Source organism: Toxorhynchites rutilus, chromosome 2 (genome assembly GCF_029784135.1).
Source record: "Toxorhynchites rutilus septentrionalis strain SRP chromosome 2, ASM2978413v1, whole genome shotgun sequence".
Taxonomy (NCBI): domain Eukaryota; kingdom Metazoa; phylum Arthropoda; class Insecta; order Diptera; family Culicidae; genus Toxorhynchites; species Toxorhynchites rutilus.
In genome coordinates this window covers 271831658-271845500 of record NC_073745.1, presented here as the reverse complement: position 1 = coordinate 271845500, position 13843 = coordinate 271831658, and the positions used below count along the sequence as shown (strand labels likewise).

The following is a 13843-nucleotide window of genomic DNA, read 5'->3' as shown; positions in this document are numbered from 1 at the left end:
ACAGCGTCAGAGGTGGATGAGACAGTACGGAATCATTTCGAATGCGAGAGGGTGATTCCCATAAATGATGATTTAAATGAAGCCTGCATGGCCGAAATTACAACAGCAGAAATATTTGCATCGATCCGAACATCAGCTAAAAAGAAGGCTGCAGGGAGCGATGGGTTACCAGTTGAATTCTACGAACAAACGTTTGACGTAATTCATCGGGAGTTGAATCTAGTGTTGAACGAGGTTCTAGTATCCGAGATACCTCCTGAGTTCGCGAACGGAGTAATCGTGTTAGTAAAAAAGAGAGGAGCGGCAAATACTGCACGAGGATACCGTCCAATCAGCCTTTTAAATGCGGACTTTAAAATTCTCAGCAGAATTTTGAAGTTTCGTCTCGAACGTATAATACGTACCCATCGGGTATTGAGCGATGCGCAAAAGTGTTCCAACGAAGGGCGCTCAATTTTCGAATTTTCTCTGAAAGACAAAATTGCTCAGTTGAAAGCGAATAAGGTAAAAGGGAAGCTGATAAGCTACGATCTGGATCATGCTTTCGATCGTGTATCTCTTTCCTTCCTTCATCGAACTATGCGACAGCTGGGAATAAATCCAGACTTCGTTGACCTGCTGGCACGAATCGCCGAACAATCTTTCTCTCGACTGCTGATAAATGGGCACCTCTCGCAGCGCTTCCAGATCAAACGCTCCGTACGGCAAGGGGACCCGATGTCCATGCTACTTTTCGTCATCTACCTCCACCCTTTATGACGAAACTAGAGCGACAACTCGGCTCCGACCTGGTGGTGGCATACGCAGATGATATATCTGCGATAGCTACCAATACCAATGCTATAGAACGCATCAATGAACTTTTTAGTTATTTCAAACGTGCCGCTGGAGCAAAATTAAATATATCCAAAACGGTTGCAATCGACGTTGGGCTCGTTGATGGAAATCCATTGAGCGTGCCGTGGCTACGTACAGAAGATAAAGTGAAGATTTTGGGTGTATACTTCACCAACTCGATCCGAGAAATGAGCAAAATCAACTGGGACGCTCTTGTTGCCAAATTTGCTCAGCAGTTATGGCTGCACTCATTAAGAAATCTCAACCTTCAACAGAAGATAATTGCATTAAACACCTTCATCACGGCGAAGATTTGGTATGTGGCATCAATTCTTACGCCGTATTGCGTTCACACGGCGAAAATAACGTCGATCATGGGATCATTCCTGTGGCGTGGACTACCGGCGCGAGTCCCAATGGAGCAACTGGCGCGTGACACAGAATCTGGTGGACTAAAACTGCTGTTACCAGCCTTTAAATGTAGAGCGCTGCTATTGAATCGTCACATGCAGGCAATTGGATACCTTCCCTACTACCGATCCCTCCTGAACCAAGCTATTCCTCCCCCTGCAGACCTTCCCTGCCTCAAGATAATATCCCAACAAATCCCCCTTCTCCCCCCACTTGCTAGAGCAAGTCCATCCAGTGATCAAATACATCGTATACTCTTGGAGAGAACCGAAACAGCTCGTGTTGAACGGAGAAATCCGGGCACAGATTGGAAGAGAATCTGGAAAAATATTGCAACGAAACAACTATCGTCGAGTCAGCGAAGTAGTTTATATTTATTCGTCAATGAGAAGATAGAGCATAGAAAATTAATGAGAATAATCCAGCGAGCGGATGGCGAACACTGCCTACACTGTAATGCTGCGATAGAAACGCTGCAACATAAATTTAGTGACTGTCCTCGCGTAGCACCTGCCTGGGCATACATACAATTGAGAATAGCAGAAATACTCGACGGATGGCAACGACTGTCATTCGAGGAATTAATGAGACCTGCGCTACTAAACATCAGACCAAACAAACGTAGTCAAATCTTGAAAATTCTAATACTATACATCAACTATGTTAATTGAACTAATAACAGAATCGATGTTGGTGCACTTTCATTCTATTTAAGATGTGAAAGTTGAATTTTTATTACTGTAAATAATATTTTATATGAATTGAAATAAACAAAATAATTTATAATTAAAAAAAAAATAGGGGCTTCAGATTCTGGACTGGTCAGTTTATTTACCAGATCCAAACTCAATCAAAAACTTATAAGGAGTGATCGTACGAATAGTAGATGCAGCTTACAAGCAGCAGGAGTGATTTGAAGAACCCCGAATGGGTTATTTAAACTGATTAAGAACTGAAGATGACCTACGAATTATAAATTTATTGTAATTCATGTGAAATTGACGTTAATTTTGTAAAGGAGTGAGAGTTTTTCCTACTGGTTCTATAGTTATGAAACACTGGAATTTTTGTTTTTTGAATGTTTGCTGAACACAACAATAAAGTTCAGATGGCCAGTCTTTTAAATGAAGATAGATGTTATGTTATGAGTTGTTATACTTCAGTTTATCCGACTTCTTACATATCTCTGGAAACTCAGAAAAATGAGTGGTTCTATAGTTGTGAAACGCAGTGTAGTATGCCTAGAATTTTTATATTTTCACCTGTATGAAGTCATGGTACCTCCAATATATTTCTATTATCCCAACGTCAATCGCAGTTGTTTCGTTTTTATTGAGTTTGGTACCAGCATCCAACTCGAACCGACTGAAGAGTTAATTTAGAATTTTTCACATGCTGCCTTGGAGAAATTATGATGCTTTGCCAACTTATGAGGAACTCTGTCTACTAATTAGCATAACTCTTCTCGAACAGCGACGCCAGGATATTACTGTAAAGACTCTCCACAAAATCTCGTCGGGATGTTTTGATTGTCCGGCTGTTCTGTCGCGACTTCAGCTGTACTGCCCTCATCGGCGTCAACGGAACCAACGTCTCCATGAACCTATTCACCAGATGGCGTTGGAATATAATCGTAGTGTAATTCCTTAACCTTTTAGACTATTTTGTGTGAAACTGTAAAATGTATGCGTAGTATAGAATTGTTACAATTGTTTTCCATTTTTATTATTTGCCCATTTTTATGTTATTTTAACTGTATACACTTGTGTAGTATTATTGGGGTTTTCTGTCACTTCGAGTCTAAATTTAATGTTTGCTCAAGGCGGCTTTTTCCCAATTTAAGACCACCAAGACTGATAGACGGATGGTGTTTAATAATAAATTCATAAATATGTTATCCAATGGTCAACCGAGAGTCAACCACGTGCTGACGATGCCTTATGGTGATGTATCCAATTGAACAAGCTGCCGATCCAGATCACTGCAAGGGTGCTGCAGTTCCACTGTTCCGATTCCTTTGGGCACTTTGAACATTACTTCACCACGGAACACACGAAAAAAAAGAACCAACTCGTAGGGAGAGGAGAAAAAAAATTCGATACCAATGCTCGAGGAGTGAATAAAAGCGCACCCAGCTCCTTCAAGAAGAATCAGAATTTTCATTTGAAACAATATAATTTATTTGGAATATACCCCTCGATAATTCACAATTGTAGCAACTGAGCATGAATTTTAGTTGATTTCAGTTAAATATAGACGTGCAGCGTGTTGGAAATGATATAAAACTGAGGTTGCAGTATCTGTTGCATAATTACTCATCCTATACAATCGACCAGGATTCATTCATAAAATAACCCTCTCGTGGCAAAATCATGTTCGTCCCATAAAAACCTTATACGATACAATTAACCACTCCCATCCCTTCACACATCTAGCAAATGCTAATCGTCCTGCGTTGTCCCGTTTGGGCAGTACGGTTTGATCAGATTTTCAGAGAACTTCTTCACGTTCTCCGCTCCACGAACTTCTTTGTCTAGTAGGGGTAGCTTCACCACATGAAAATCCTCGTACAAATCAGCAATCTGATCTAGATACTTCTCCTGCACTTTATACCGAGCCGAACACATCGCGCATGGTTCTTGACCTTCCCGACGGAACAGCAACTGGTTGACGATGATGTTGTGGGTGTCAATGCCACATTTTGTCAACTCTTGCACCAGTCGCTCCGTTTCGTACAGCGAAAGGAATTCAGCGATGCACACGCACACGAACGTTGTCTGATCCTGTCCATCGTAACGATTGATTAAAATTGCTGATCATGTCAAATGTACTCTGACTGGCTTACCGGATTCCGGAACTGTTCGTTGACCTGTCGGATTATCGTCAGCATTTCCTCCAGCTTGCTAGTCAGGGTGTCCGCGTTGAAATCTTGCATCCCAAAGAGAGATCCCATTTGTGAGATGAATGGTGCGAGTTTCATTTTCAATCTTAGCAATTTTCCTAGACCCTTTTCCACTACCTGTGGGAACGAGAGCAATCGGAGTGTGTGTCCCGTTGGTGCCGTGTCGAATACAACCACCGAAAAGTTCATCGCTTTGACCAATCTTAAAAAATGGAGAAATAGGCGTAAATATAATCTTTACGTTGTTCAATAAAACCTCCGGAAGATTCTCACTTCATAACCTCCGCATAGCTCATCGCCTCATCGATGCCAGGCAGTGCCCCGATTATCTCCTGGAACACCCCCTTGCTCAGCTTCATCGCGGAGTTCTCCCCCTCGAAGTACTCATCGGGAAGTTCGTTCAACCCCACATTAGGATCAATCTCCATCGCGAACAGATTGTCGAATCCGTTCACTTTGCTCGGAACTTTGGTAAATTTCTGGTCGAACGCATCGGAAATGTTGTGCGCCGGATCGGTGGAAATGATCAACACCGATTCACGTACTTTCGCCAGTTGAACCGCTAAACTGCAACTGCAGCGAGAGAAATTTCCCTTTGTTTAGGGGATCATAAAGAAAAATTTAAAAACGATGTCAAACCTGCAAGTCGTTTTCCCTACACCACCTTTGCCACCAACAAAGATCCACTTCAGTGTTTCCTGATCAATAATGTTTTCCAGGCAAGGAGCGAGTGGCTCGAAATCGGTGTCCATTTCCGAAACTCTGCAATTTGTCGATCGCTATGAAACTAGGGTTTCATCACCCAACTTGATTTTAAGCAATTCCTCACCAAAAGCATACACAACTATTCCGAAATAATCACACTGCACACACAAGTTTCGCCAGCTCAATTGTCAACGAGGGGTGCCCCAATAGAGACTTATGGTAAACGTCATTCGAAAATTTGTTTTTGGCTGCGTTCTGTGAAAAGTATAAATACATTGGCGTCGGATAAGGCCTTGTTCTCACAGCAGCGGGGCGACAGCGTGGCTTGGGCGGGGCGTATGACGCTTACGATTAAGGCCATGTTCTCAATGCAGCGGGCGTCAAAGTGACAAAATAATTCAAATTATGTCACTACTACTAACACACATATGCTAGATAGAAGCGAAGATGTAAAAATATCGCTGGCGTGAAGTGTTTTCGTTTGTACGCCAACCACACGTCAAAACCACGCTCACGACACGTCAGCCTGGTGTGAACACATCGGTAAGAAAACACACGATATATCGTAAGCGTCACAAGCCCCGCCCAAGCCACGCTGACGCCCCGCTGCAGTGAGAACAAGGCCTAATCGTGTGTGTTCTTATCGATTTGTTCACACCAAGCCGCTTGTATAGATGTATAACAGGTGAAGCAACATCATCACTTCAATGAGAAGGGGATTACGGTTTGTGGAGCGGGGGTTGTTTGTTTTGTTATTGCTAAGATATGCCATTTTTGCATTTTCACATGCTAGAGTAGTGGATGAACTGGACGAGAATGAAATTCTACAAAATCATCCCGTCTTTTTCACATAAATTCGCGAAAGCCGAACAAAGTAGGCATCGTTCGAATAAGCATCGCAGCAGTTTGTAGAGAGCCGCCGGCAGCGTTCTGATGCTGTTTGTAAACAATACCGACAGCAATTCCAATATGGCTGAAAGTGCATTTCATATGATTGTTTCACCTGGTATATATAGAGGCGCCTTGGTTCACACCAGGCTGACGTGTCGTGAGCATGGTTCTGACGTGTGGCCGGCATACAAAAGAAAACACTTCACGCCGGCGATATTGGTACTTCTCCGCTTCTCTCTAGCATATGTTTGTTTGTAGTAGTGACATATTTTTTTTTTGTTTTTTTTATTTTTTACATTTTTCACCCTCCGAGTTTTTAACCGGATACGTCCAACGATGTTGGAATATTGAAAAATAAACCAATTTTCATTCTTTCATTCAAAAACACACATTGACAATTTTCATAGAACATGCCGAAGACACGCCGCTGGCATGGTGCAATGTGAGTGAATTAGAATATCGTGGCGAGAAGTGAACACGCCCCGCTCACGCCACGTCGACGCCCCGCTGCAGTGAGAACATGGCCTTATTCCACGCAGCGAATGGCGTGAGATAGCTCAAGTCAAGGTGTTCCCACATGCGAATGGCGTGACTATGGTTTGACATTGGGTGATATTTGAAATCGTGTCCCCATATGTCATAAGTATATAGGTTCAAGGAAAAAAAAGTGTTTTTCCTATTTCTAATTAATTCTGAGATCAACGTCATGGAGGTGAAGTCCTCATTTAACGAGGATAGAGAATAAAGGCCGCCCAAGTCGCCAATCCTTTAGCATGGCATGGCCTCCAAGCACTAAAAGTACGACGAAAAGCTGCAATGTTTCCTTTTGGTAATGGCCTAATTTCGCAACAAGTATAATCAGCTGAATTACTAGGAAACCAAATGTCTAGGTACCTGAGCGACAACTAAGAACACGCAATTTGTTTTTAACGAAAACATCCAGAACAAATTATACAAGCAACGCCCCTATATGTCGCATTATGCATATATACATCAGCACTTCGAAATAATTGACACAACAGTGAATAAAACAAACAATCAAAAATAAACATGTATCGTAGGAATAATATTCATCCTAAGAAAATACTTTAACATTCATATATAAGTGTTTTGTCTACATTTCTTTGACGAAAATTTCTAGTCTACTACACTTTTTCCGAGCGGTCTTTTCTGTTGAAGTTATTTTCCGGTGCGATTTATTCCGGGATGCGTTTGAGAGATACCACGTCAATGACTAGAGAAGAGCAAGTTAGGAACGCATACTGAGAGATGTATTCTCTTATTCCTAGTGTTGAATTTAAGGATAAAGTAGAAAAGGGAAATTGTCAACAAGGAAAGAAGAGAGTCGATATCCATCAAATAATTGGGACTATGAAATTGAAATCCATTCTCTGGATTAAAGTTGTTACGAGCAGTTGGCTTTGTACTAGCTGGAGAACCTGACTACCACACGCACGATAATATTTTTTTATTCCCTTTTTAGTCTATGCCGCTAGTAACGTGGGATAACCCAAGGGATTGCTAAGATGGCCGCCGTTTTGTAGTCAGCATAGAAAATCATGAGCATAGAAATCATAACTTAAAATTAAAAATGAAGTGCTACGCGCGATTCTCCAGCAGCTATTTTAATCGCAAATCACCAAGAAAGCTTCCGGATGGATACCCTGTAGCTGTCCAACATAATCAAATATTAACATATATGACTCCAAACAATAAACAATACATGAGCCCCCTAAGCGCGAGCCCTGTTTTATGCTACCAACGCTCAATTTGCATTGATTGGGATAGGGTTGCCAGAGCCCCGGGATAACCCCCTTTGTTCCACGTAGCGAACGACGTGAGAGAGTAAACTTTCTTGCTTTATTGTGGAAGCCGCCTCAGGTATCCTTAGTGAGTCGTTTGCAGGACTCAGTTTCTTAGAGATAATAACTCTCTGGTTGCTGAGTATGCTATTGGAAGATGTCTATAAATAGGACCATAATTTCCTAATTTTCTCGATCATTACATGATGCTTTTTTTTTCACGGTATAGCCAGTAGAGCTTATTGCATACATAGTATCTTCTCGAACAAAGATTTTTTAAAATTTGAATCAAAAGGAGATGGACTCAGGACATATTAATTCGACAAAGAATGTGCTACATTGTTCTTATCTGACATGAAAACAATCTTGCAATGGTTTGTAACCGTAGCACCCATTTTACAAGGCGAGCACATAGTTTTGAACTTACAGAGAAAAGGAAAACTTACTCTTTTTTTGGATAACCTCTTTCAATGTTTGGACTCTCTGTTGGTCAACTTCAAGCGGCCAATTTATTCCAAGATCTCTTGATCTCTGCAGTCTCCCGAGTCACCTTGGCACCTTTCTTCAATTTCCGCTTGACAATTGTCCAATATTCTTCGATTGGTTGGAATTGGGAGCAATTGAGATGATTGAGATCTTTTTCGATGTAATCGATCCCATTTCCACAGAACCACTGAAGCACTTCTCGACTGTAGCTTTCCAAATCTGACCAAAACTTCATCGTGTAGGAGATGAGACGAAGACAATTAAGGAAATGATTGAATGATAAAAAAAATAATATGCAAACAATATAATCTGTATGAAAAATAAAATAAAGAATCGACTATAAAATTCTTATGTTTCGTCTGCCCCATGTATCTGTGGTCTATGGTACACATTGGACATTTGTGCAAGTAAATTTTTGGACTCCCCATATACGCAAGCAAGACGTGGGAACAATCCTTCATACACTGGAAAAAAAACTTTAGTAAATGCAGCTACCAAATCTTTAGTAGTCGAAACATTTGTAAAATGTACAAATTTTTTGTAAATATTACAAAAACTTTGTTAAACTGATGTCAGATGCAATGTACACCCCTACCAATGATTCGTACATTTTACTTCATAGCATGTGCAACCTTGAGTATTTTCATTTCTGGCAACTGTGTGTATGAAACCGCCATTTCTCAAATGAAAGCGGAGCGATACGGAGGTAAACGTTTGGTTGTGTTATGATTCATTTTATCTAAATATTTTTCTTTTTCAGCGTAGAAATCGTAGAAATCCATAGCAACGGTTTCACTCAGCCGTAAGTGTTTAGATACATCAGAGGCCAAAAACGGCGGATGTAGCCGTGCACAATTTATTGATGATTCGTTTATTGTTTGATTTTTCCTCTTATTCTATTATCCACAGACCGCAACCAACAGCAGCAATGGATCGCCTCTCGATCGATTCGTTGTTCCAGGAAACGATGGATATCAGTTGGGCCAATCGTTGGGCCGTCAGCAGCGAGGAAACCAACAACAACCGTTTTACACTGAGCAATCAACAGCTACCGATTCGGACAAAGTCGACTCGGATGGAAGCAGCAGCAACAGCGCAGATTGTTGGTGTTGTTCCATATACTGTCTGCAGCTAAAACTCCACTAGCTGATGAACGATATGCTATGGCGAAAGTATCACAATTTCAAACACATCGTCATCGTTAAAGAATAAGTACTACCAAATTTGATCCACAATGATCAATCCGCATGTGACTGAACTGAATGATTTTTTCACTATGCAGCTTTCATTCGGATTTCCAGTAAAAATAGGTTCTCAATTACTTTTAAAATATTTGACACTATTTTACGCAATTCGTTCTATTTTATAGAAATACCGCTGTTCTATGTGTTGAACGCGGTTCTCATATTTGGCAACGTATTCGAATAAGAGACACCCGTGACCAGTGTGAGTCACATGAAAGAAAGCGAAGAGCGTACGGCATGCATTGTCGATGTTTACTGTTTCGATGTCCCGTTCGAGTACGTACGACGTGGTGTCGATTTCCGGCGACAAATCATCTTCGAAGATGAGAACGAATTGATGCAATTTGCGATCCAGCAAAATTTCGCAAGTGTCCGAAAAGGCACATATTTGAGTACTGTGATACCCAACTCGCTCGCTAAAAGCATGCAGAAAAAGCTTTTCAAAATTTTATAAAAATAAGAATAGAATAAGAATATTAATAAAAATAAAAATATTTTAAATAAAAATTATATTGAACCAAAGGAGGGCCAACAAATTAGCCATTACTAAAGCCGAAATTGAGCCAACATTGGACTAACAAACCATAGTTTTGTATGACATTTGTGTCTACCAATTTTTTTTCGTAGGATGCACCAATGATTAGTAGGGTAGAAAATGACTAGAGAATTGGTAATATTTACCAAAAAAATGGTCATATATACTAAATTTTCCTCTCAGTGTAAACACGGAGAGGGAAATAATATAAGAGCGAAACGAGAAAACTCTCCAATTTGTAAGAGACGAATGAACTCTCAGAGTTTAAAGTCTCTCTAATTCAATACCTTCCTTCCTTCCCTCTCCAATTTGTCTCTGTTCGTACCAGCGTTGCCAAATGACTTTTACAATATCAGGATGCAAGAGAAGTAAAAACTAGAAAAATTAGAAGCATTGGCACCATTGGTCTGAAAGAGACTCGGGTAGCACTAGTTCGACGGAACTTGATTCTCTTGAGTAAAGTGTTGAAGAACGGTCGCAAGTTGTCGGTTCGGTCGGACGTTTGGCAGGATGGCAAAGAGGGAAAACGACACACCAGACCTTGTGAGCCTGAATAAACGGAGGGAGACGTTTTTTCAAGTCTATTGTTTGTGTCGAGATCCTTGTTTTTTTTTGTCCACAGCTTTTTATCAGCTAAATTGAACTTAAAATTGCTGGGGAAAACTCCTCTGGCAGTGGCTTTATAGAATATCAGGCCTGGGAGAGGTCCAAAATCCATCTTAATGTATGTTTCGTCATCCATCAGCATGCATCCTTCGTACTTGTCAAAACCTTGTTTTACAACTTTCGAGTACGTCTTTTGGTCACCAGACTATGCTTCAGCGTCCTGTTTGGTTGCTTGCAGGCATGGAAATTACGATAAACTTCTTGCATACAGATTCTCCGGATGGTATTTTGGTTAGAGTTGTGGTTTTTGGCGGTGTTGAAGTCCGGAGGGAGTCCCGGGTTTGTCCTAATTGTTTTCATTACCTTGTTCGACTTGAAAGCATTATGGAGCTCAATGCGTTGTCATTGGGAGGTGAAAATGATAATAATTTTGGGCGAAATTGAAACACTTTCAAAATAAATATTCTGAATGGAAATTTACTTTTTCGTAGCGAATATGTATCTAATAGAGTAACATGTTTGATCGTAAATTGTGAAGACATATTAAATGAAAATTGTGTCGGACAACGATTCACCATTGTAATCATAAATTTTAGTGGAAACATAAGGGAATTTTCTTTAAAATTCTAACAATTTAAATCAGTTTTATTGCATCCTAATCTGAAAAAGAGTAATTCGCTTCCCAAGTACGAATGCTACCAGCAGACATCGACACTGTTCATTTGTTATCGTGTATCGGAGCTACATTATTTTTGAAAAAAAAAAAAATCAACAAAGAATGCAAGATGATATTTTTTCTGCAAAAGTGGAAATTTTATTTTATAACTGCTCATTTCAACGCCATTGATTTCAAAAGTCAAGCATACTTTCAATTTGATGGAATTTGCAAAATTAGAAACTATTGTTGCAGTTTATGATGACGGATGAAAACTTAACGATTAAATCACGTTTGAGTTGCCTCAAAGTGCAAAGCTGACTTGGAGATCCTTTTGACATTGTAAACATAGATCGGATTCCGGTTGCCAAATGTGTAAAAGTGCTTACTTACAACTTAGATAAAGATTCAAGTAGAAACACTCAACGCTCTTTTCACGCGTCAGTGCTTCCTTTTCAATCTAACAGTTTTTTTGCTCTTAAATTGACAAGGGTACAAACCTTTCTGTAAACGCTCTCGTGGTTCATCGTGTGTAGTCAAACCAGGTAAAACACTTTCCAGAAAATTGGCAGAATCAAAAATCTGCTTCATTTTTCGTACATCAGAAGAATACAATACCATCAGTCTTGCGGCTTGTTCACAAACAAAACACAGTAGACCTTGAAGATAAAATCGATACTGGTTTTCACTCATCGTGTTTTCGACAGCATTTTCTGGCACATGTTGGCACCAAGACGGGTCTATGATACTAGGTGAGGCCGTTTCGTCACTAAGTTGGTTAGGGGAGCGGTATATGAAAACAGTACGGAAGAAAGCAGAAGGGGATTTTTTTCCTTGAAGTGTGAAAGAGACAGACTGATCACGAGCGAGCTTGGGCACAAGCGTATTGTGCTTTGTTTACAAACAAAACACAGTAGACTTCCAAGATGGCTGAAGAGTGGTTTTAGCAAGTTGGCCCACTTTAGCATATACTTCTACGCGCCTTGGTTGGCACTAAATTTAAGAGTGGGTACGAAGAGCATTTTGCAGGGGTTAGACATCAATTGAATATAGGCTACCCAAAATCAAAATCAATATGGCGTCATTTGTTTATCAACATATCATTTACGAGGATTGAAATCGAAAAATGCGTTGCTTTATTCTAACTGCATGAGCGATTTTCATATTTCGGTTTCACATGGAGGTGTTCACATTTAACATGGAGTTTAAAGTTAACCACTATTCGACTATATAACCGGACCGAGTTGTAAACAACAGTAATTGATTGAACCAAAATGTCAGTAAACCGCAGCAATATTGGGTACACTGGCAATATGAGGGATTTGACGTTTTAGTCGTACCCCTGGCATTTTGCTGCACATCATTTCGGGCACAACTCGCATTGGGCACACCACTTCACTACCACCACCTGCGCGGCGCGATACGATGTTTGACGGTTGCGTTCGTTGTCCATGCCGCTCATTCAAATCCGAGCTGCGATCGAGTAAACGCGGTTGTTTGTATGTGCTGCGGTTCCGTGCCAAGTAAACAGCTTGCTTAGTTTTTCGTCCGTTCGGGTGTCGCGTGTGTTATTTACTCTCAAGGATTTAAAGTGCCACCAGTGTCACCGTTGACTAATTTCCATCACGCTCGGCGTAAGTGGTTGAATGTACGGTATTAGTGCGTAGTGCGAAGAATTGTGTTGATTTGATGGATGCGATCGTCGGGAAAAAGCATACAATTGTAAGTATTTCGACAGTGCCCTTGGACGGGATCACGTAACGGACACATCTTCAGTTCTCCAATGAAAGAGTTAAAAACAAAACAGGAAAGGCTGGAGATAGATTAGTAGCCAAATAGTGTGTAGTGAGTGAGAGTACGCTTTGGATGACAGGTTTCTCCGGTTGCTATCGTAAACAACTGATCAAATATTTGAAGATTCCAGTTGAGAGGCATGTATAAGATGATCGTGGTGTTGCGATAGAACATAGGTGAGCCACGAGTGCATCCACGATCCAAGGTGAAAGGCCAATAGGTTTTTTTTCTGCCTCCCAATGATAAGCCAATCTCAGGACTCGTTTTTACTCGAGACTCCAAATGAAGAACACCAAGAATTCGCAATGAAACATAATTCCGGTTTCTCAACTTTTGTTCCTTGTTTTGTACTCTCTTACCGGTCCTTTCCTTCGCTCGGTCGCTCCGATGTGGCGCTCTCTACCAAAGACTGACAACGACTACATCGTCAACATTAATGCTAAGGAATACGGTGACCAAAACAGCGATGCAAATAACGTCAGCATAAGAAGAAATCCTTCAATTCTGTTGGCCCTCGATTCCGTGCATCGGTCGTTGCTTCTGAAGAATTTGCAGTTCGATCAAGGTAAGTGAGTTCTGATGCGTAGGAATGTAATTTGCGTGTTGTCCGCTGGTCTGACGAAGTGCTTACGCAAACATTGTTTTTTTTACTGTTCATCAAGTTTTATTTCCATAATTTTGTTTTCATTATCTCCGGGGTAATGAGTTTGTGGATGAGCTGGTTGGAACACCATTCGTCCGACTTTTTTCTCGCATTGAGGAAATTATGAACGCTGGTTGACCACCGCAGAAGATGAGTAAAGTCGTCATTACCGGTTTGGAGGAAGAGCGCGGGTCAGCACTTTGCAATAAATTCAAATAGCGACAGTTGAATTGTTTCTATCTCATTTTTACAACCTTTCTGACTGCTAAAATAGCTTCGTTTGCCATAATTATGAGCGTTTTGCGACTCTGCGATTTAGATGGTGTTACAAA

The 13843-nt window shown here is 40.7% G+C and overlaps 2 protein-coding genes across 3 annotated transcripts in view; one reads left to right on the top strand and one right to left on the bottom strand.

Moving 5' to 3' along the window:
* Positions 1 to 2943: 2943 nt before the first annotated feature.
* On the bottom strand, positions 2944 to 5055 carry LOC129767767 (ATPase ASNA1 homolog). 2 transcript variants are annotated; one of them, XM_055768952.1, is made up of 5 exons: positions 4980 to 5055; positions 4790 to 4912; positions 4424 to 4723; positions 4094 to 4352; positions 2944 to 4031 (listed from the first exon to the last, which is right to left on the bottom strand). In XM_055768952.1, the coding sequence occupies exons 2-5, from the start codon at positions 4900 to 4902 to the stop codon at positions 3690 to 3692; spliced, it is 1014 nt and encodes a 337-aa protein (XP_055624927.1). In that variant the 5' UTR covers positions 4903 to 4912; positions 4980 to 5055; the 3' UTR covers positions 2944 to 3689. The 2 variants fall into 2 exon arrangements, with proteins under 2 accessions (XP_055624927.1, XP_055624926.1); XM_055768951.1 differs by having other exon boundaries at positions 4790 to 4929; positions 4980 to 5015.
* Positions 5056 to 12553: 7498 nt separating this feature from the next.
* Positions 12554 to 13843, top strand: part of LOC129767596 (uncharacterized) — a 55687-nt gene continuing 54397 nt past the window's right edge. Inside the window, exons 1-2 of the mRNA XM_055768638.1 lie at positions 12554 to 12796; positions 13277 to 13433. Of these exons, the coding sequence (XP_055624613.1) occupies positions 12764 to 12796; positions 13277 to 13433 (190 nt within the window). The 5' untranslated portion in view covers positions 12554 to 12763. The remainder of the gene's footprint in view (positions 12797 to 13276; positions 13434 to 13843) is intronic.